The sequence below is a fragment of the Cynoglossus semilaevis genome, chromosome 4, assembly GCF_000523025.1.
Source record: "Cynoglossus semilaevis isolate Cse_v1.0 chromosome 4, Cse_v1.0, whole genome shotgun sequence".
Classification (NCBI taxonomy): domain Eukaryota; kingdom Metazoa; phylum Chordata; class Actinopteri; order Pleuronectiformes; family Cynoglossidae; genus Cynoglossus; species Cynoglossus semilaevis.
The window spans coordinates 6,336,758-6,358,520 of NC_024310.1; the positions used below are offsets into that span (position 1 = coordinate 6,336,758).

The 21,763-nt window shown below is 41.7% G+C and overlaps 3 protein-coding genes across 5 annotated transcripts in view; 2 read left to right on the forward strand and 1 right to left on the reverse strand.

Moving 5' to 3' along the window:
* The first annotated feature begins 137 nt into the window (after positions 1-137).
* On the forward strand, positions 138-10,552 carry wdfy1 (WD repeat and FYVE domain containing 1). 2 transcript variants are annotated; one of them, XM_008308783.3, is made up of 12 exons: positions 138-426; positions 2,755-2,822; positions 2,937-3,010; positions 3,247-3,301; positions 4,834-4,984; positions 5,091-5,203; positions 7,641-7,767; positions 8,781-8,886; positions 9,613-9,714; positions 9,806-9,936; positions 10,014-10,122; positions 10,412-10,552. In XM_008308783.3, the coding sequence occupies exons 1-12, from the start codon at positions 290-292 to the stop codon at positions 10,469-10,471; spliced, it is 1,233 nt and encodes a 410-aa protein (XP_008307005.1). In that variant the 5' UTR covers positions 138-289; the 3' UTR covers positions 10,472-10,552. The 2 variants fall into 2 exon arrangements, with proteins under 2 accessions (XP_008307005.1, XP_024910663.1); XM_025054895.1 differs by lacking the exon at positions 138-426 and having other exon boundaries at positions 2,755-2,846.
* Positions 10,553-14,047: 3,495 nt separating this feature from the next.
* dhrs12la (dehydrogenase/reductase 12-like a) lies at positions 14,048-20,534 on the reverse strand. The gene is made up of 10 exons (XM_008308785.3): positions 20,344-20,534; positions 18,760-18,893; positions 17,866-17,948; positions 17,673-17,768; positions 17,477-17,558; positions 17,324-17,385; positions 16,494-16,598; positions 15,843-15,933; positions 15,529-15,666; positions 14,048-14,770 (listed from the first exon to the last, which is right to left on the reverse strand). The coding sequence occupies exons 1-10, from the start codon at positions 20,397-20,399 to the stop codon at positions 14,655-14,657; spliced, it is 963 nt and encodes a 320-aa protein (XP_008307007.1). The 5' UTR covers positions 20,400-20,534; the 3' UTR covers positions 14,048-14,654.
* A 679-nt stretch (positions 20,535-21,213) lies between these two features.
* The window catches only part of ap1s3a (adaptor related protein complex 1 subunit sigma 3a), a 3,444-nt gene continuing 2,894 nt past the window's right edge, over positions 21,214-21,763 (forward strand). Inside the window, exon 1 of one of the 2 annotated variants that reach the window (XM_017032099.2) lies at positions 21,214-21,599. In XM_017032099.2, coding sequence (XP_016887588.1) covers positions 21,597-21,599 — 3 coding nt within the window. In that variant the 5' untranslated portion in view covers positions 21,214-21,596. The remainder of the gene's footprint in view (positions 21,600-21,763) is intronic. The other variant, XM_008308786.3, reaches the window with a different exon arrangement.

Sequence of the window (21,763 nt, forward strand, 5' to 3'; positions counted from 1 at the left end):
TTAAACTGTCATATTTCCAATTCTAAAGAGATAATAAACGAATACCAGTTCATTCAGGTTTTATTACGGTAATTCAACATAAGATAGCACCAACAAGTCGCTCGTGTCAATTTACGGTTTGGTTGACATCTTTTTGAGGCGCATTGTTGCAGTTATTACGGTAATCCTGACTGTTAGCAACTATGGGTGTCAGCTGATCCTTCACTGGCGACTAGACGAAGCTAAGAAGGAAAAGCAGCTGCGGGTAAGGCAAACTGCAGCTGCTGCTGGTGCTTCAAGACTCACAGTCATGGCTGCGGAGATTCACTCGAGGCCTCAGACCGCCAGACCGGTGCTTTTGAACAAAATCGAGGGACACTCCGACGCAGTCAACGCAGCCGTTTTAATCCCCAAAGAAGATGGAGTTATCACCGTCAGCGAGGACAGGTCAGTTCGCTAAATCGGCTAGCCGCCGTTGCTAACGGGCTCCGTGTATTTGCTGGACCCTAACTGTAAAAATTGTACAGGTATTTATTTGCTAAGGTAAAACCGTGGTGTATAAATCCAGTCAGGCTCCAACGGTTATTAGTTTAATATGTCGGGCTGTAGATGTGGAACCGACGTTAGAGCATGAAGGGGAGGACATGGACAATGGTTCGCCTCTGTCAAAATACAGCCACAAACCACCAGCCAACTGTAACAGTAACAATTATTTCCCAATATGCAACGTCAGATTTATGACCATTGTGTTTGTTATGGAGTTACGTCATGTTATTGCTGAGTTTAATGATTACTAGCACTGTTCTCTGAATTCAAAGTAGTACAGAAGTTGGTTTTAAAGAGCTACAGAAGTTCTCAGTGCTGACAGCCCACGTCTTCAGTTCAAAAAACAAAGAAATCAAAATGATGATTAATTAAACGTAAGTAAAGTATAAAACAAACCAAACGTATGCATTGTTAGAAATAAGCTAGTGTTTTGACGTGGCGAAGTTTATTCGTTGAGGTGACTTGGTGTTATGACGGGAAAGGTCATAACAGGCTTTTTAAGAACCACCTCGCTTTACGAAACAATCCGTCTGCCGCTACAGTCAAATATGTCCAATTTGTCTTGTTAATCCTGAGCACCTACTCCCATGTCTCTGCGTCCATCTTTCAGTTGTTGTGTAGTGTTGAGTTGCTTTGCCAAGCTTCCGTGAAGAAGGTCCAGCTTTGAACCACTAATCTTCCTAATTTCTGCCTGGACTTGTCCAGAGGGTAGATGGATTTTGATTGGATTTTTCAGCTGATGGAACTCCTGGTCAGACAATTTGAATGAAAAGATGTTTTGTTTTTTTTCTTTCCTGCTTTACTACACCTGTTTCTGGGGACAATCCCAGCCCCCCCCCTCCAGAACAGACCCTGTTGTAAAAGTAGAACATGCCTTCTGTTGTGCTCTCACCTTGAACTCACCTGTTGTGTATGACATGGTGACAGGAGCTTGTCCTCCACAGCATTTCTTTAATATCAGAGTTTAGTCTAACCTCGTCCAGTTTTTAGCCTATAACACGTCTACCGACTGTAACCTACAGTACGAGCGTCACAGCATCATACTGTTTTAAATTCATTTGAAGTATAGACCAGTGTGAAGAGACAACATCCTCATTTACATAGAAAGAAACTAAGTGTTGTTGATTTTGGAGAAATATAATGCATTCTTGCAAGAGGAAGTTGCAGCACTCCTACATTCAGGTTCCTTGATTAAACCAAGATGGCCATCAGGCTGTGACTCTGCAAAAATGTAAAATAACAGACGATACAAGAAAAAACGAAGGAGAAAATAATAATAATAAAAAAGGTTTCCATCACGTAACAGCAAGGATCAAAATGAAGACACAAGTTTCCATCACATTATAAAAACCGTAGCTGTCTGCTTCAGATTCTTTGTGACATCTGTATTTGGAAACAGTTAACCAAATAGCAAAATGTTACCGATGAACATTAGTGCCAAAAACTTCTGTATGGTTTGTATGCATGGTTGCATTGAAAAACGCTTCCGACAGCTGAGATGATTCAAACCAACAAATATGTCACCGACTCACACACAGCTCTGCTGCTGTTGTGCAGCGGACCAGAGTCCAGGGCTTTTGTGACCAAGGAGAGTTAGAGCTGATTTTCCACATGAGGATTAAGTCCATGTCCAGGAATTTTTCCAAAGGATATTCAAACTGGAACATGCGTAACTGTCAGTTACAGTTCAACGTGTACTGGACCGCTAGGACAAGACCTTCTCGAAAATATTGTTCATCTTTTATTGTGGTTTCCCAAAGTGATGACTAGTGCTGTAACTATTAGTCATATCTGACTAGATGACTACTAAATGTACCCTCGTCGAATGTTGAGTTCTAACTATTTGTTTTTGTGTACATAAAAAAAAAACTTCCTCATTTCTGTGTTTTGAATGTTTCAGTTCTTCTCAGATACTTTTTGTTTCTTTTCTCCTTTGACAGTGACTTGTTTGTTTCTGGACTAAACCGTAGCCACATTGAACCTGTCATTTTAATACATTTACTGTATACTGTGTATAGGAGGGTTTTTTTTTCTTGCACTGCTACATTGTTGACTCTTCCCATCAGAAAGTATCAAATGTGTTCCTTTATGGCTTTGGCTTTTTAAAATCCCACACAACAATGAGGCCATTGTCCCCACCAGGTAACTGTGATAGTCTGAAAGCCTGAAACTCCCTTCATCATTACCCGATATTTACCTCGACACCCGTGCTCTAACATTTTCTTTCAGGACAATCAGAGTATGGCTGAAGAGAGACAGCGGCCAGTACTGGCCCAGCATCTACCACACCGTCTCCTGTGAGTGATGCTGCACGTGTGCAAGTAATTACAAACATCCCTGTGTGTAAGTTAACAGTCGAATGAAGCCACCGCTAATGGACATCCTGTCTTTTTTTTTCCTTCTTTTTTTAGCTCCGTGCTCTTCCATGTCGTACCACCATGACAGCCGTCGTATCTTCATAGGCCAGGAGAATGGAGCTGTTGTGGTGAGCGGCGCCTCCTTGTACAAACAGTCTTATAATAACTGCCGTTGGTGGACACTTTAAGCTGATCTTTTGAATTAAAAAAAACAAAACAAGAAAAAGCTGTATATCTGGAAGAGTGAAATCCCCAGATAAATATTTGGACTGCTCCAAGTCCCTGTGGGAGGGAATGTAGTTGAAGATTAGAAGATTTTATTTTATTTTATTTTTCTTTGACTGGTGTTTGCTCTCACCTGCAGGAGTTTCTTATTTCTGAAGATTTCAACAAGATGAACCACGTGAAGACCTATCCAGGTATGAAGTTTAACCTACGGTTTTATGGCAGTTGAATTAAGTCGTTTTTTTTATATAACAGTAAACATAATAGTGCAGTTCTCACTGTGTCTGAGGTTCATGGCCCTAAAATAAGGTCCCAGAAACACAGCCGTTTGTACTGAGGTTGTATTTCCTACTTGCAATTACTTCATCCCACAATGAAACACATCCTTCTTGCCTCATTCTAATCATTGCACACACTAAAGGTTGCAGTAAAAAGCAGTACAGATTGAATACTGATATTAAACTATGTGACACTGATAAATTTACCCTGAATTAAAGTACTGTGGTGATAAATTCACCCTGAATGAAAGTACTGATATAAATACACCTCATAAGAAGATGACTGTTCAAAATGTTCTCTATTTGTAAGAAGAGTTGAGGAGTTTACACTGGGGTCACCACCACATTTTTTGAAATAATGAACAAAGACACATCTTGTTTTTTCAATGCCCATTAAAGCATGTAAAGTGGAGGTTTTTAATCTTGTGACACCACGGACATTAAATAAACGAGCCTGGATTTTCCTTTTTTGTGCAATCTGTTTCACATTCCCCTTCAGAGAAACCATGACAGACAACCCAAGAATCTGTGGCTGGATTCCTATGAACTCATTATTAGCCTCCTCAGCGGAAAGTTAAACTGCAAAACAGATGGATCTTTTTGTTAGAGTATTAGATTGAAAGAGTCCAACGACTGCACTGGAAAGATCCATCTGGCTTTCGCATTAAGAGGTTAAGGCCAGAACAGCAAAAATAATGATGAGTCAGGCTTCGGTGGTACAGAATTAAAGGTTCTTCACAGGCTTCCATAGCTCACAGTAAAGAATGGAGTAATCAAAGTCTGTCACATCACATCATTTATGATGGAAGTCAAAGGTCTGCTGTTTGTTGCTGGACACCTTGAATATTGAGCAGAGTGTGTTTCATGAGTTTTGTGTGTTTTTAGACACAGTGTGTGTTTGCTGTGGTACAAAGAAGGTTTTAAATGAATACAAATGATCATTAAGACTAATTCATTTAAAGTGGGGAATAGGAGTGAGTGAAAAAGGCAGAGATGGAGCAGCAGAGCTGAGAGGCCGAGGCAGATGTTTATCACAAAGGTTGGAAAAATAATTTGAAGATAGTTATAATAATATTCAGTTTGTTGAACTGTTTTTAAGTCTGACAGTTTTAAATGTTTGATATTTATGCCTTCTGGCATTTGTGATGTTGCTACAATATTTTTTTCCATAATTATAGCAAAACACGGGACAAACAGATCTTCCTCTGCTGAGTCATGATGTGATTACTCACAAAACCAGAACAGAAATTAGTGGGTTTGTGACTAACGATGTCTGAAATGGCCCTGATATCAGACTGATGGGAGTTTGAGCCGCATTATTGTGACACTGAGACAAAAAACAAGAAGCACAATGAACAATAGAATATATCTCTGCAAAATATCACCTTGTAATATATTTTTTTTACCTTTTTATTTAAAGTTACCTGTTGAAATCCTGTCTCTTTCAGCCCACCAGAACCGAGTGTCAGATATGGTGTTCTCTCTGGAGAGTGAGTGGCTGGTGAGCACGGGCCACGACAAGAGCGTGAGCTGGATGTGCACCCAGAGTGGAAGCATGCTGGGGAGACACTACTTCAACGCCTGGGCCTCCTGCCTACAGTATCCTTCAGTCTGAGACATTCAGTTTCAGCTCTGAGCTCTGAGTCTCCGTCAGATGTATTTTTTAACATCCACCTCCTTTTGAAGCCCTGACTCTCTCCCTCAGATACGATCACGACACACAGCACGCCTTTGTGGGTGATTACTCAGGACAGATCACGCTGCTGAAACTGGAAAAGCAGACCTACTCCACCATCACCACCCTGAAGGGTCACGAAGGTAAAATATTCCTTTGGATATCACGCCTGTGACAGAGTGCAGATTATAAAGTATGCAGCCTTGGCTGTTTTTTCATGTTCGTCTCATCTCTTTGTGAATTGCAAATGAGAAGAAAAAAAAAAATCTACCAGGAAAATTCTTGTAACTTCACAAAAGATGAATAAAATGGGTCAGATCTGTATTCAGGGGCTTCAGTCTTCTTGTTGCCACATTGCCAAGAAAGTGAATCCCCCAGGAAAAATAGGTTGCCATGGATACGCCACTCCAGGAAACAAACAAACAAACACGGCCCTGTTTTTTAGTTCTTCTTTGTTGGAGCAGGGTAACAGAGGAGTCCTTTGACCACATGACCATCTCAGGACCTCACATGCCTGTTGTATGATGTAGTGTAACGGAGAAATAATGCATCTGTACTATGTGTCATAGTCGGGGTCAGTGTAGATTACTACATTACCAAATAATCAGTTCACCGATTTGTGACAACTTGGTCTCCTGACCATGTTAGGTCTTCAAACTGCTGCAAAAATTATGTTTTTTATAACAGAGAAACACGTTGATAGAATCAGAAATAGAAACATTTTCTTCTTTTTACTTGTGCCTCTGTTTAGGATAGTTCTCTTTTCTCTGTAAACACAGGCAGGTCAGACTTTAGTGATTATATAAACGGGCTTGTCAAATCAAAGTTCATTTCTGCTTCACTTTTTCCACATACACATCCACACCCGTTCACTCTTTGTCTTTTTTTATCCTTCCAATTCTTAACGACCAACTGGTCAACCAATGTCAACAAGGTTTAGTGTGCAGTCCTACCCAGGGACACACTGGCATGTAGACTGCTGAACACACTGCTAACTCTGCTCCTCTACAGTTGAGATCTGAGCTGCTCCACATCCTGATCAAAAGCGACAGTCATTTGAGATTGGCCGACCTTTCTCCAAACATTGTTTTACTGAGTGTTTATTTCCCCACATTGTTTAGTCCAGAGTGTTTATTTGACCACCCCTTTCTCTGCGTTTGTCTCGTTACCCACACAGTAAACCGTTTAGATCTGTGGCTGTTCTTTTCTGTCTCTGGCCGTAAACTAGAGATAAATGTGAGGTGAGGTCTTCCACAGGCCGGATCCTCCTGTATTCACGGATCAACAGTTCCAAACACATTTTACCTGCTGCGGGCCGTTAGTCATCACATGACGTGTGACTTCAGCAGCTTATGTGTTTCTTTGTATGAACAGGCGTGTATGCAGCGCCTTTGTCGGTTTGAAACAGTACAGCGTCAGGTCACAGCACAGTGTGGGTTTGGTCGCAGCCCAGGGCGACTGAGTGTTTGTTCTGTTTTCTTGACTCTGTCTCTGTTCAGAAGAACACACACGTGCTGCGTGTTTCATGGTGGAGCAGATGATTTCACACAGACGTCCTGTCAAATCAGGGCTAAGGGAAAGGAAAGGAAACCAGGCAGAATTCTTCTATTTCTTTTGGTGACTTTTAGTCACGTTCCGTTTACAATTGGATCGTCACACGATCTGCACTTCAAGTACTTTACAATGGGCTTGTCACACGATCTGCATTCCACGTCTTTTCTCTCATATGAAAAGCACGTCACATTATGACAGAGGATGATTCAAATACGTACACAGAGATAATGACCAGAAAGAACCTGAATGTAATGGACTGATGTCAATACTGGTCTTGGAGTGGAGCAACTACTGGATTTGAAGTAGCCTCGTTATTCTTTTTTTATTTTAGGGTTAGTTTTATTATAATAAAAAATTGATGTTTTTCAGAAGAAGTTTCTTGCACTATATTTAAACAAAACACAGTCTGCTCATACTATTCATTATTGAAGTTGTCTCTGGCACATTGTCTGGAATCACTGTTCAACGTGACCTGAACACAGACCAGACTGCAGATTTCTGCAGTTTAGGTTTGATCCTCTTAAAAACAAACTCAAGCGAGGCTGGCTGCACAAAGTTTATCATGGAATTATTGATTTTATTAGCCACCAACCCCCCTCATGATAAATGGGTGGCCAAAGTAATTAGGTGGATATTGCATTGTGGGCAGATGTGAAATAAAGCTTAGATAAATGTTTGAATCTGCAATTCATCACAGGAACTGTTGGAAGACCAGACCGGACTATTGGAAGCATTGGTTAAACATAACGTTCCTCGTAACAGTCAGAGGAAGTTTGTTTGTTTTTGAGAAAGCTTTGGATTAAATATTACAACCGGGTAATTTACACCAATATTAACAATATCATTGTTAATCATCTGTTTACATTTGTTCTGTGTTGACGATGAACTGCCTGTAATTCTTCTAGAGTGCACCAGGTGGAGCCATTTTACCAGCTTAACGTGCTCTGCACGCACTCGGTTTTAAAGTGAAACATACTGTTGTAGATGTAACCCTGTGTGTGTGTGTGTGTGTGTGTGTGTCCACAGGAAGTATAGGTGCTCTGTGGTGGGACCCCGTCCAGAAGCTGCTGTTCTCAGGTGCCTCGGACCACAGCATCATAATGTGGGACATCGGGGGCCGCAAAGGACGAACGCTATTATTGCAGGGACACCAGTGAGTCATACAGCCTTTTTAAAAAAAACATACTAAGCCCTTATGTCAAACTAAGGCTCATGGGCCAGCTCCAGTCCACCCAGTCATTTTAAGTGGCCCATAAGTGAACATGGGGGCAAATCCCATTGCTATTTTTTGTATAGATATTATATAATCAGTATATTTAGCTATTTATTTATTCTTTTAACAGGAGTATGATGTCAATGTGGTGCAAGTTTTTTACCGTAGTCAAATCACTGCGGTCTGACTCTTCTGATATTTAGTCTGTGATTGTTTACCCTCTGCTACAGGATTTATAAATTGTGTGAAGTTTTACAGTCTCTGTTATCGTTTCACTCCCTGTCTCCCTGCTTTGTTAGACAAACGTCTTTGTTCTTAGTGGTATCAATAACAGCTGGTCTCAGGCGCTAAGGCTCTTTTTATCCCTGCTCCTTTTTTTTATCAGCCTACATAAATATTTCACTACCTCTTAGTACACCCCCTCCATTTGAAGAGTTATCTTTGTGCATTGATTTGTATCAATAAAAGCTACTCTGTGTCCTGTTTCAGCCAAGCTGTATTTACAGACCCCCACCCCCACCGCCCCCACACTCCCCGATACTAATAAAAAGAGAGTGCAGCTACCTTCCTGTAATCTGATCCACAGTAGGTTTTATGAAGTTCTCTCCTTTGAAGTCTGGCTGCTCTTTTTCCACACTATTAATTAGCCGTGATAATTCCTTATCTACTGACTGCTGCACGAGGACAGCGTTCGTTCTCATTTGTTTATGTTGTGGCTCCATCTTCACACAGTCGATAAAAATGACGAGAAAATCTAGGATGTTAGCAGAGATTAAGGTAAACCAAAGGAAGATTTAATATCTGCTCAACTCAAGTTTGGTAAATGCTGATAAACGATGGTGACTGCAGTAGAGGCTCAGTTCTAACCTGGACTGTCGTCTCCTCAGTTCTGTTTGTGTTTTAGTGACGATTGCTTCTCCTCAGTTTTTGTTCTTTCTGTCTCCTCTGTTCAGTGAACGTGTTCAGTCTCTGCGTTATCTCCAGTTGACCAGGCAGCTGGTGTCCTGCTCTGCTGACGGAGGCATGGCCGTGTGGAACATGGACACACAGAGAGAAGAGGTTTGAGCTGACATTCAGTCACAGTTGGTTTTAAACAAAAGCTGACAAAATATAATGAAGTTTTAAGAATCCTTCTATACTATATCGTTTGATATATTGATGACTTAACGTTGGTAACATGTTGGCAGTTTGGTTAGCTACGTTGCCTGAAAGCACAATGAGCACTAATTGTTCCGTTGTTGTGTTTTTTCCTGGTACTTTTTCTGGTACTCTGGTTTCCTCCCAAATACAAAAATATTCACCCTTAGTCGATAGGTTAATATTTTACTTAGAAAGTAAAGACACCGCCTCCGCCACAAGGGGGGAAAAATGCAAATAACACCAGGAACACATTAAATATTTATCCTCTGCTGCTGGTTGTTCAAATATATTAATTTGCATCTCAAGTATTTGCAGCAGCAGCAGCAGCAAACCTGTCCCTAAGGCTAAAAACGTTGACCTCTTTATTGACTCCGGTGCTGCAGAGTAGATGTTACCAAACACTGGATTCCAGTCAGACAGGGTTTAGAAAGACAAAGACTAAAAATACCAGCAAACTGTTGACAAGTCTACTTTTAAATATAAAATAAGACATTTGTTTTAGAGATAGTTGACACCCGTGCGTCCAGCTGTTTTTTAATTAAAAGGCTGTGCACGCTGCAGTCGGTCTGACTGAACATCAAAACCTCATTAAACATGGATCAATGAATCCCAAACTGTCCATTTCCATCGTCCGTGTCCGTACAGGCGCCTCAGTGGTTAGAGAGCGACTCATGTCAGATGTGTGAGCAGCCGTTCTTCTGGAACCTCAAGCAGATGTGGGACACAAAGACTCTGGGGCTCAGACAGGTTGGAGCTACAGTACTGTCGTCTCTCTCTCTCTGTCTCTCTCTGTCTCTCTCTGTCGTGAGTCACTCTGATGTCTGCTCCCTTTGTGCAGCACCACTGTAGAAAATGTGGCAAAGCCGTGTGTGGGAAGTGCAGCTCCAAACGATCCACGTTTCCCATCATGGGCTTTGAGTTTCCGGTGCGGGTGTGCGACACCTGCTTCGACACCATCAAAGAAGAAGAGTGAGTTCAAAGCAGTTTAACTCTACCAGCTCCTCAGAGCGAGCGACTCTGACTCTACATTTCTACTCGTCTTACAGTCGAACACCGCTGGCGTCCTTCCACGAGGGGAAACACAACATTGCCCACATGGACATGGACCCGTCCAGGGGCCTGATGGTCACGTGTGGGAGCGATCGCGTCAGTAAGGTGAACACTGGCTCTTTATTATCCTGATTAGAAATGTCATTGATTTAACATTACAGGGAATTCTAAATCCATATTCTGGAAATATATAAAAAATATATACTGTATTGATTCATTTTCAGTTCATTTTAAATTCCAAAAATATGTTTAAATTGGATTAAGTTGTCTACCAATGAAAGTCAACCAAAGTCAAGCTGCATCTGTTGTGAAAATGTCAGTTCAGCCCGTGATGACGACATGGATCTGTAGCAGACGTCTTGGGGTCACTCTCACTCGCCGTTTGTCTCCACAGATCTGGGATATGACGCAGGTAGTTGGCTGTAGCCTAGCAACAGGTTTCTCTTCACGCTAATTGGTCCGACCCACTTCGCACTGCCCCCCCCACAACCCCCCGCCCGACCTTCTCCTCCTCCTGTGCTGGAGACGCTCTCCCCGCTTCCTCGCAACTTTAATGAAACGTCTCTGCTCAGCACGCATGGGAACGTCAGCTGCAGCCTGGCCTTCTCTCTGTGTGTAAGTGTCTGTGTGAGTGTGTGTATGTATGTGTGTGTGTCCATCCACCATATTCAGTTTGCTTCTCATTGACAAAAAAAAAAACACACTTTAATATCAATGCCTGACATTAAATTGTGTGACTGATTTTTGACATTTTGTACTGATCTGAAACCTAACCTTAAGCACAAATGCTATGGTGTGTGTGTGTGTATATATGTGTGTGTGAGTGTGTGCTTAAATCACTGTCTTTTGGAAGGAACGTGTTAATATTATCGTTTACATCCAAATTTTCCAAGTCTTCTCTTGACAAAGGTCATATTTTCTTTCCCGTTTGCACTGTAAATGCCTGGGTCAGATCTCTGACCTGCCGTCCCTGTAAAAACATACGACCTTAACTTCTATAACTGTGGCCCTCCAACTGCATAATTCTCAATTATTGCAACATGTACAAAAAATCCCCTCCCTGTATACTGTGTACAGCCCTGCGTTATGTGTATGTGTATACTTGCTGAAACAACTCTGGACTGATCTCACTGACCGGTCGTTTGATGTTTGTGATTTTTTGTTTTTTTTGTTTTTTAATTTCTTCACTAGCTGGCCTTAAATCTCTCTCAGGAGGTTTTACATACATACATCATACGTCGTCACAGATAGGGCTTTTCCATGTCAATCATTGTGAGGTAAACACCGAGCGACTTTCTTCAAAGACAGCTGTAATCTCTGAGTAAACTCAGCAGATGGCGCTGCAGTGAGGCCTGACACAGTAGTTATTCTCACGGATGATAAAATCACCATGGAAATATTATTAATAACCGGCATATTGACAAAGACGTGTTAATGTCCACATGGAAGACAGAGTTTGAGGTTGCTGGTTTATGTGGTAACAGCAGTAAGGCAGAGTGACACCTGTGATGCCTTCACTGTCCTGGGGAAAAAAAGTTGTTTTTCCACCACCCTCTCCAGGGCTGACTGTTTATCTGAAAATGAAATGCACTTTACCCCTTCAGGTCCTGGACACAGTGTTGTCCTGACTTTGACTGTTGGGTGTCCAATATTCAGGTGTCAGGACTGATCAGACTAATTATTGACCAATCACAAAGTGAAAAGTAAGACTGACTCTGGCCAAAGCCAAGAGAAAAGAAAACATTTATGGAAGGACAACTAATTTAGTAAAACATAAGACAGGAAGTGCCAGAATTTTTTTTTTTTTTGGACTTTCTCTTACACTCATCCTAAATGGACATTAATCAGGCCCCAAAAAGACCTTAAAAATAATTTATAATCGCCGCAGTAGGGCAACATTTGCATCTTGCGAACATGTAGCCAACCTGAGCCTGAGACGCTAGAGCTAATTTTCAATAAAAAAATAATGACAAATTCTGATGCAAGACACAAAATCATTGCCTGATGAAGATTTATAAGTTGTGTATCTTTAGATCACTCACTGGAAACTGACTTTTAAAAACCACTCACTCTCTCCGTTTGTTGAGGGACGTCAGTAGATAGTTGATGTCTACTGTGTTTGGTCAGTATGGGATACCAGAGGGGGAGAAAAGAGAAGGTTTTCAACCTTTTTGTCCCAAATATTATACCGTATTTTACCTCCCTTATGAAGGTAGGAGTGTCTTGAGGAGAAAGTTAACCTTTTTTTTTTTTGTTTTTTATCTTTGATTTGAGCAGATTTAAGATTTTCTCCAAGTGATGATTTGAGCGCAAAGTTTTTAACTTGGGGGTTTTTCATGTTTAAAACAATTGAAGAAAATCTATGATTAGAAGAATGGTATTCACAGTTAAAACTGGTTTTCTTCCATGGGAAAGCATGAAGGTACTCGATAGCAGGTGTGAGTGCTGTAACAGAAAGTGCTGCTGGGTAATTAACTCCGTCGGCTGCGTCGGGTATCGAGGCGACTGTCTGTCTCTTCAAAGCCTTAAAGAAAGAGACGGTTGTACATAAGTCTTCATCTGTGTTCATTCCACTCTGACCTCCCCACAGAACTGTGGCTCAGTCTTTTATGTCTGTTCTAATCACCCCCCCACTGCCCCCCCCATCATTAACAGTGTCCCTCGCTGCACTGACTTGCACAACTCTGGTGTGTTTTTTTCTTCTTCTTCTTCTTCGTGGATCTAAAGAACAGCCTTGTTTTAATTTCAGTCTCGTGCTTTGGGAGGGCGATAATCCTGGGACAACGGTGGGCTTACATGTAGCATCCTTGTAATTAGCAGCTAATGTCTTCTAATGTTTGACTAATGCTTGCCTTATTGTTAGTGGTTGAACGAGCATTATAATCTTTGAATACTTAATTCCCAACTGTAGTCACATTCCAGTTTTTTTGATCATGTAGTGTTTATTTATATTTGTAGTAAAGTATTTATCACTCGGAAAGTCTGGCCTTTTGTTATTTGTGCCATCTGGTGGACATCTGTGGCCTGACGAATCAGACTAATACGTCTGTATTAGCAAGGTCTTATTCTATAGTAACATTGTTATAATTACTTTTATTGTTCTTTATATTAATAATAATAATAATAATACAAATCTTCCATTTAAAAATAAACAACAAAGAAATGCATTGATAAAGAAACACTTAAGAAATTGAACCCTCAACTCCTGTAAGTCATGCTTATCAAGCATTGTTCCTCAAATGTTGGGTCATGTATTCTGATACTTAATGATGCACAGACTGGTATTTACTGGTATTCACTGGTATTCACTGGTATTCACTGGTATTCACTGGTGTACTCACTGATACTGACAACTATACTGTTACTGCTTTAGTGTGAGTTCGAAAGAAAATGCAGCTGACTGGAGGATGGTTCTACAGTGAGACTGAGTGACAGGTGTGATGAGTCGCATTAACCTTGTATTACAACAACTGTCAATCAGTTTTCTCCTGAGAGCTTCTCTCTCTCTGATTAAATACAAAGAGTTTTTATCAAACATAAAAAACTGTTAAAGTGGAAGGTGTTCTGTCTATGATACGGGCTAGTATACATGTAAGTATTTCTACATACATGTGTGTACACTGACCATTAAAGTACAAAATATCGTTTTCATTCAACTGTCACGTGGAGTTACTGTGTTTTTACGTGATCCTAAAGACAACAAGATAGGATGGTTCTGACCATTAAAAAACAAGAGTAGGAGTAGATTAAAAAAAAAAGCATTTTCATCATATGCTGTGTTCATATACTGCGAGTTCTTTAGGTCGTGTCTCATTGAACTGGAAAACACTGTTGTTACATTAGACAACATGTCACAAAAAACAATACAAATAAAGATAAGTAAAATGACCTTTCTGCATGGTAAACCTCCAAATGAACAGAAAGTGAGCGGAGCTTTTTACGTCAGTAGTGCATTTTAATTCACGATTCGCGACAGTGGGTTCGCAGCCTGATGGTCAACTATTGTCACCGACGAAGAAGAACTGCACAGTGATGTTAGTCATGTTTTTATTGATATTCAAGCAGACAAATAACAAACCCACAGCAACGTCACAGTCCGTTAGACAGAGATATTTTTAAAGGTGCTCGGCAGATCAGTACACACTTTTATTGCACGTGTCGTTGCTGCTGCTGCTGCTGCAGTATGACACACCAAAGGCACAGGAATTCAAGAATGTACACGTAGTGCCTCAGTAATGTCCTGGGCGTGGAGCAGAACGGGCAGAGATGACTCGGACAGGTCGCAGACACGAGTTACTGACTAAGGCTACACACATGTAGAAGCGTGCGGTCACGTCGCGTTAATACTGCAGACAAACATTAAGACTGAGCCCCAAGCTGGTCTCCGTGGGTGACCTTGGTCACGTCAGATTCCCATCTGAGTGACAACTTTTATAAAGTCACACTAAAGAGTCCGTGTTGACTGCGAACAGTGGTGCGACCGCCGTGACAAGCATCGCAGGCACAGAGGTTTAGGCCGCAGTGCTGCCATTGGTCCCTGCAAAGCTGAGCTCATAAAATCAAAACATGTCTTGTATGAATGTTTTAAAAGCGTGCGGCGGTGTTAGTGTCGGTGCTGCTGCTGAGTCCCACCGTCCTCAGTGAGGCTGGAGTGACTTGGCCAGGTCGTCCAGCAGGGTCATTAACTCTTGCTCCTCCAGTGGGGAGCTGTGGGTCCATGCCAGGGGCAGGTGGGCGGGCACCCTCCTCCGGTCTGAGCACAGAAACAAACACACTGGCGTCAACATCAATACGAACAAAATCATGCCCGTTGTTTGTGTTACGTTCAGAGGCTAGAACTTGTGTTTGCTGCGGTGTCAGCGGGTCAGCTGAGCTGTGTGTTTGGGAGGCAGTAAAAGCCAAGTAAACGTTGGGGGCAAACATGGGATTAATGTTCAACCACAATCACCGGTGGAAGGATATTCAGAAAAACACAGACAGACAGACACCAGCTGCAAGGGTCTGAGATATTTTTGTTGAAAATCACTGCCTACAAACATTAGAAAAAAACCCCAAAAAAAAAACAAATGAAATATTAGCCTTGTAACAAAAAAACAAATGAAATATTAGCCTTGAGTATTCCAGATTGTTCGTCGTCTATGTATTACAAGAAACTTAAAAAAAAAAAAACCTGCGTACAGTATAAGTGCTGGAATTAAAATGTGGCCACCAGAGGGCAACCATGTCGCTTTTAGAAATGTGTAAGTCTGAGAAAATAAATGAGGCTTAGTGAGTTTGTCAGCCTTACAATGACGAGTTTAATGATATTAATGGTTAATTTAAGATCTTCTTAGAAATATTATTTATTTCGATTATTTTAATGGCGAATTTGAGATCTTCTTAGAAATATTATTTATTTTTAAAACATTATTTCATGATGACAAGTTTGAAACCAATGGTTTGGACAAAAGTGAGAGAAATGATTGATGACTTCTGTGTGTAGTTTGGTGTGGGAGAGGCAGAGAGATTTACCCTGGTAGAAGGATCCACTGGGGTTAGTGATGGAGGCCTCAGACACAGCCAGCCACACCACGGTGTCGGCCCCCTGATCAGGGGTCCGGAGACTTTCCTTCATGGAGCGATGGAAGTCTGGCATGGCGTTGGCCACCGCTGATAAATATACCGACACACACACACACTAAAACAGTTAGACAACAACAGAAAAGAATAACGCTGTAGTGGTTGGTGAGGTGCAGTACCTGGAGCACACACACACACACATAAAAAACAATTAGACGACAAAAATAAAAAAAACCCCACTGTAAGTGGTTGGTGAGGTGCAGTACCTGGAGTGTCCACCCAGCCAGGATGCATGACAGAGAAGTGAATGTTTGTGTGAGTCTTTGCCAGCTGCTCTGTCATCACCACCTGCTGCCTCTGAAACACACACACACACACACACACACACACACACACTGAAGGGTCAGTCTGTGAACAGCACGTCTCTTCTCCATGTCAGTACCAGCTAAACCACACCTTCTTAGATCTTTGTCTCCATCACTCAACTCTTTTCAACCCTCTTTTGGTGCATTAGACAAGATTCTGTTCTGATTATTTGATTGATTGATTGATTGATTGTCAAGATAGAGCAAGACAATCAGGTTCAGGTTCCAGGTGAGGTTATAAATCATTTTATTTAAATTTTATTTTATGGTTTTGAATGTTGAATGTTGCAATGCTGGGAATGCCCACTCCAACAGATGGCGCCTTAGCAACTGCATATATAGAAAGTTCTAGTTGTTTTTTTTAAAAAAACTGCTGGTTTTTGTCTGCCCAGGAAAAAAAGGGATTTGAGAATTATTTTTTTCCTGCAGGAAATGCGTATATGAGGGTAAATGTGACAAAATATGTGACAATATATACTAACAATGGACAAGTCAAAACCCAAAGCTGCGTGTGTTCATGTTAGTGTGAGCCTGTCTGGGGTCAGTTCTTACTTTGTGCTGGGCGTAGACCATGGTGCCATCATAGCGCCCCCTGTCAGACTGCAGGTTTCCTGTCCTGAGCTTCTGCACCAGCATGCCTCCTGATGACACGGTGATCTGAACGTGGAGGGCAGGAAAGACAGATGATTGGTTCAGGAGAAAGGTGGAGTTAGGTCTTAGGTCTTGGTTAAAGCAGAAACTATGCCTAAAAGTAAAGGAGCAGCTGAGTGAATATATAATTAGGAAACGTAATTAAAGGCTTTTCTGGAGAACATCTCTGTGAAACGTTTGTTTTGATTTTATTAATGCTGGTTGTCAAATAAGGTGCATTTTAAAAAGTGCCATTCAGTTCTTTTCTAATTCACTGTGTTTAAATATTTAAATCACACTGAAGGAGCCACCTGTCTGCATAATGAATATTTGAACTTGGTCATTACAAAGCTTTTAGTCCCGGTAAAAATTAAGACGATGTAAGTTAAGAGAGAAAATTCAGATTAAAATGTCTGATGTGCAGAAATAAAACAATTTTATTGGTGTTTTTTTAACTAGACTCTCATACGAACTACACATTTGTCCAGCACTTGTGATCTTAGTTGTCGGGTCCATAGACAGTGTCCTTCCTTAAAATATTTACAATTACAAACTCGCTAAAAAACACTGAATTGGTGGACACCGCAGCACTCGAGACACAAGCGTTTAATCTTCATAACATTTAAGGCAGAAATATAAGGTAAATATGTAGAAAATCTAACATCAAACCAAATGTTTTTATCTGTCAAAACTGAATTAATACTTTCATTATAGTCAGTGTTTCAGTGATGAGAGACTGGACTCAGACTCACCACTCTGGGACCTGGACTTTTCTCCAGTAAAGGAATGAGACTCTTGGTTAGAATGTAAGCTCCTGTTAAGAAAAAACAAAACAAATATGTTTTCATTCCTTTATTTCCTCTCACGGTTTCCTCTTTCATCTCTCGCCCTGATGTTTGACTCACCTAGGACATTAGTGGCGAAGCTCTTCTCCAGCCCCTCGGTGTTCACCTCCCTCTGGCTCATTATGGCTCCTGCATTATTAATCTGCACATCAGAGGATTATTATTTTTTCATTTTTTTACTTGATAGTGACATGATGAAAATATATCCACGCTCATGTAACCATTTCATATTTTTAAGTCTGTCTTTGACCCTCACCAGCACATTCAGGGTCTTGTACTTCTTCTTGAAGCCCTCGGCGAACTCCCAGACCTTCTTGGTCTCCGACAGGTCCAGGATGTGGACAAAGACTTCCTGTAACGGCACCGACGTCAGTCAGAGTCATTTTGATGGTTGTGGCAGCCATGTTTTTTTTTTTTTACTGCACATTCAGGGGTGAGTCATACTGTACTTTATTTCCCGTCTCCTTCACAATGTCGGCCCTGGCCTCCTCCGCCTTGTCCTTGTTCCTGCACACCATGTGGACGGTTCCTCCTGCAGCACACACACACGAACGGACATCACGGCGAGGCAGCATAACATGTGGCGACATGTCGTTACTGCAATTTGCTCTGCGGGCTCCTAATCTGGAGTTAATGCTGATACCATTTAACTCCATTGTACAGATTTGACAGGCACACGTTACGTCAGTGTGTTTTTGAAAGTATGTGTAATATATATGTGACACAACAGACTGAGAATGGGCCAGGATGTGCAAGTTTTTAATTTGTTTTTTTTGGGTATTAACATGGATGGACCTTAATTGAATCTTTATTTGTATTTCTTTAGTTCTATTTTTTTGGATCTTAACATGGATGGACCTTAATTGAATCTGGAACGACCAAAGCCTAATTTGTTTCTTATTTTGTCTCTTTATCTTTAGCCTTAGAAGTTATTTTTAATGTAAAAAAAATTGCTATAACACAACAACAGCACATACACAGCTAATGCTACAAATCCTGCCAGTATACTCGGCCTATATACCCGCGGGCTTTACTACACATTTGATATGACCTTGTGGGCCAAGTATAATTACACTACGCGCCAGATTTGGTCCCCGGGCCTGAGTTTGACAAGTGTTGTCTAGATCAATGTTCCCCAAACTTTTTTTTCTCAGGTGTCCATATTTTCAAAAGTCACAAACTTTCCCAGCCCAAGTCCATAGACATTATTCGTAAACTCCTGGGAAACATGATGTGAGACGACCCAAAAACAAAATCTCCTGAGGGTCGCGACCCAGTCTTTGGGAAACACTGATCTATATCAGGGAGAGTGTCTTTGGAGCATCCAGACCGTCTTACTGTACCTCTCTTGGCGATGGCCGTGGCGGTGGCTTTCCCGATGCCACTGTTGGCTCCTGTTATCATGAAGGAGCGTCCAGCCATGGTCACCTCCAGGTCCTTCTCCACAAAGGCTTTGGAGGTGGACAGGTAGGCACTCCTGTGACATGGAAACACTAACTGCATTAGCAGTTGGTTTGGACATTGGTTTGGACATCTGTCACTCAGGTCACAGAGGGTTAGTGTTGGAGCAGCGGTCAGATCAGGCTTCATACTGTAGCCTGGTTCACAGCTTTACTGTACAGACACAATGAAGACGAGAGGGTGCCTGGCATTGTCTCTGGGAGGAGCCCACCGTGTGTGTGTGTGTGTGTGTGTGTGTGGATGTGGCACCGATGGCTTCAATTCACCCCATTGTCTTGGGTTGCCATTGTTGAGAGCAGCAGAGAGGAGGGGGGGAGGGAGGGCAGAGGGGTCGGGGACTGGGGTAACGCGGTGGTAAAATGCCCACTCTGTTCACTGGTGACATGCAGAGAGGTATTAGAGAACCAGAACCAGAACCAGACCCAGAACCAGAACCAGAACCAGAACCAGAACCAGAAGCAGCCGTGTTGTCTTTGTGCAACACAAAGTTAGACACACGTTATATACATTTGTTGTAATATTTTGACCTGTACCCAAACACATGGCTGGTTACAGCTCCACTTTAACCATCTCTGTGTTAAATGATATGGTGTGACGACATCAGCTCTGCATTAACTGTTAAAATCAAACCAAGTCACCGACAGTGATACAGATTATTATAGAGGATTATTAAAACTTTGAGTTTTACATATTAAAATGTCATTTGAATTATTAAGATAATATTAGACCAAGTTTAACACTTTCATTACCAATTGATTACGAACCAAAGAAATATTTAAAATTTCATCTGACTGACCAGCTCCTCTGTGAGGAGGTGGAATAAGTAGACCCCAAAGTGGTAGAATATGAATGGGTTTCTATTCCATTCTATTTGACTGGACTGGTTCTGACTCATATTTGACGTAGGACTCACAAAGTAACTACATTTTAGTTCTAGAACGTTGTGATCCAAAATTATTTGATCTTTTTTTGATATTTATTTTGTCAATTTACATGAGGAACGATGAATTCTAAGCTAAAAAAATGCCTACATCCAACCTCCTCAACATGTTCTACTATTGTTCCTTATGGAACCACACGGCCTCCATGTTGGACTGAACACGTTTGACCACGTCTGTCATTTTTAGAACAGGTCCACACATACATTTAAATTTAGAAGTGATGTTATTTTTAAAGTAATTAAAAAACAAAAAACTTGTTAATGTTATTTTTTTTACTGATTTATACTACAATAAAGTTACAACCAAGTACTTCATTCACACTCACAATATAGAACTATGGTTCCACAGTGTCGCAGTCAGCAGTGAGTCACTTTGGATAAAAGCATCTGTTAAACGTGTAAATGTAAACGTATAGAAAGAAGTAGAACAGAAAACAAGAAACGGCAGCAGCAGCAGCAGCAGCGGCAGCAGCAGCAGCCTGAGCAACATCATCATTATTATCATCATCATCATCATCATCCTTACCTGGTGAACTCAGTCATTCCCTTCAGGAACCAGGCGAAGTTGCGGTACAGAGACATGTTGTTGCCTGCAGCTGTGGGAGGCTGTCACTGAGCTCTGCTTCAACTCTGCTCACAGACCACGTGGAGCTGCTGCTGCTGCCGCTGCTGCTGCTGCTGCTGCTGCTGCCACTGCTTCTGCAGCTACTTTTGTTCATTTGACATCAGAAAGGAAGGAGACAAACCGCCCAGGGGAGGAGGACAGGGTGGGGGCAGGAGGTGAGGGCAGAAGAACCCACAGAGGGAAGGATCTTGGATCTGGAAGTTTCAGTCCAACAGTGTTTCTTATGTCTTGTTAGACAGAGCTTCACATTAACTTCAGTTTATTCTGACATTTAGTCACATGGTTTTTCCTATTCAAAAGCATTGGGAACATTAACCAACAGATACAGTCGATACACTGGTAAATGGATTGACCTCCAAACTGAAGAACAAAAATCATATATCATATCATAACAAAATAGCATATATATACATATATATGCATAAAATTCAATGCAAAAATATAAGACAATGTGCCACTGCATATGACTGACAGTTGGACCATCCAATAGGAGCCAAATGACAGCTGTGAGGGCCACCTGGTCTCAGACTGATGGAGGTCTAGATGGTTTATGGTCCTTGTAGTGAGGACCAGGATGTTGCAGGTGATGGGAAACGTTACTGGGAACCAGTGTCGATACTGCAGGACCACTGTGGTGTGGTCAGAGAAAGGAGATCTGACCAATGGTTGAGGAGCCACAGGTTTGAACCAGTTGGAGCTTGCGTGATGGATTTTTGTGACAGAAGCGACCAGAGAATAAAGTCGAGCTCTGATTGGTCCAGGGCTGATAGCAGTAGGTATTGCAGTAGTAATATTGTTACTTTTAAATAATAACATTCACCTGTTACGGTACGCGGTTACGGTACGAGTATCGATTACATCTGCGCGAAGTCCCCTCAACTCATGAAAACCAGACGTGTGTGTGTGTGTGTATATGTGTGTCGGTGTCTCTCTCGTGGCCAATCAGCGACTGGAGCGCAGCAGGGCGCGGCCTTCGCCGGGGAAGGTGTGACTGCGCACGGGAGCAGAAACGTTGACTGAGCTGCGGAGGCTCGGAGGAGCAGCCGGTTATATTGTGGGACACGAACCGTCAGAACACCTGCAGGAAGTGAATGTAGGGCACATCTCCCACCCACCGACCCACCGACCCTGCTGCTGCTGCTGCTGCTGCTAACATGGTGAGCGCCTCTACACCTGACCACAAAACGCGTTCACCTGTGCACAGATACATGTGTTTATTATGACGTTGCCGTGACGTTGTCACAGCCGTTCTTCCACTGTTCTCACTTTTTATAGTTTACACACAAAACGTATTTTGTGCTTTTTTTCTTCCACTGTTCTC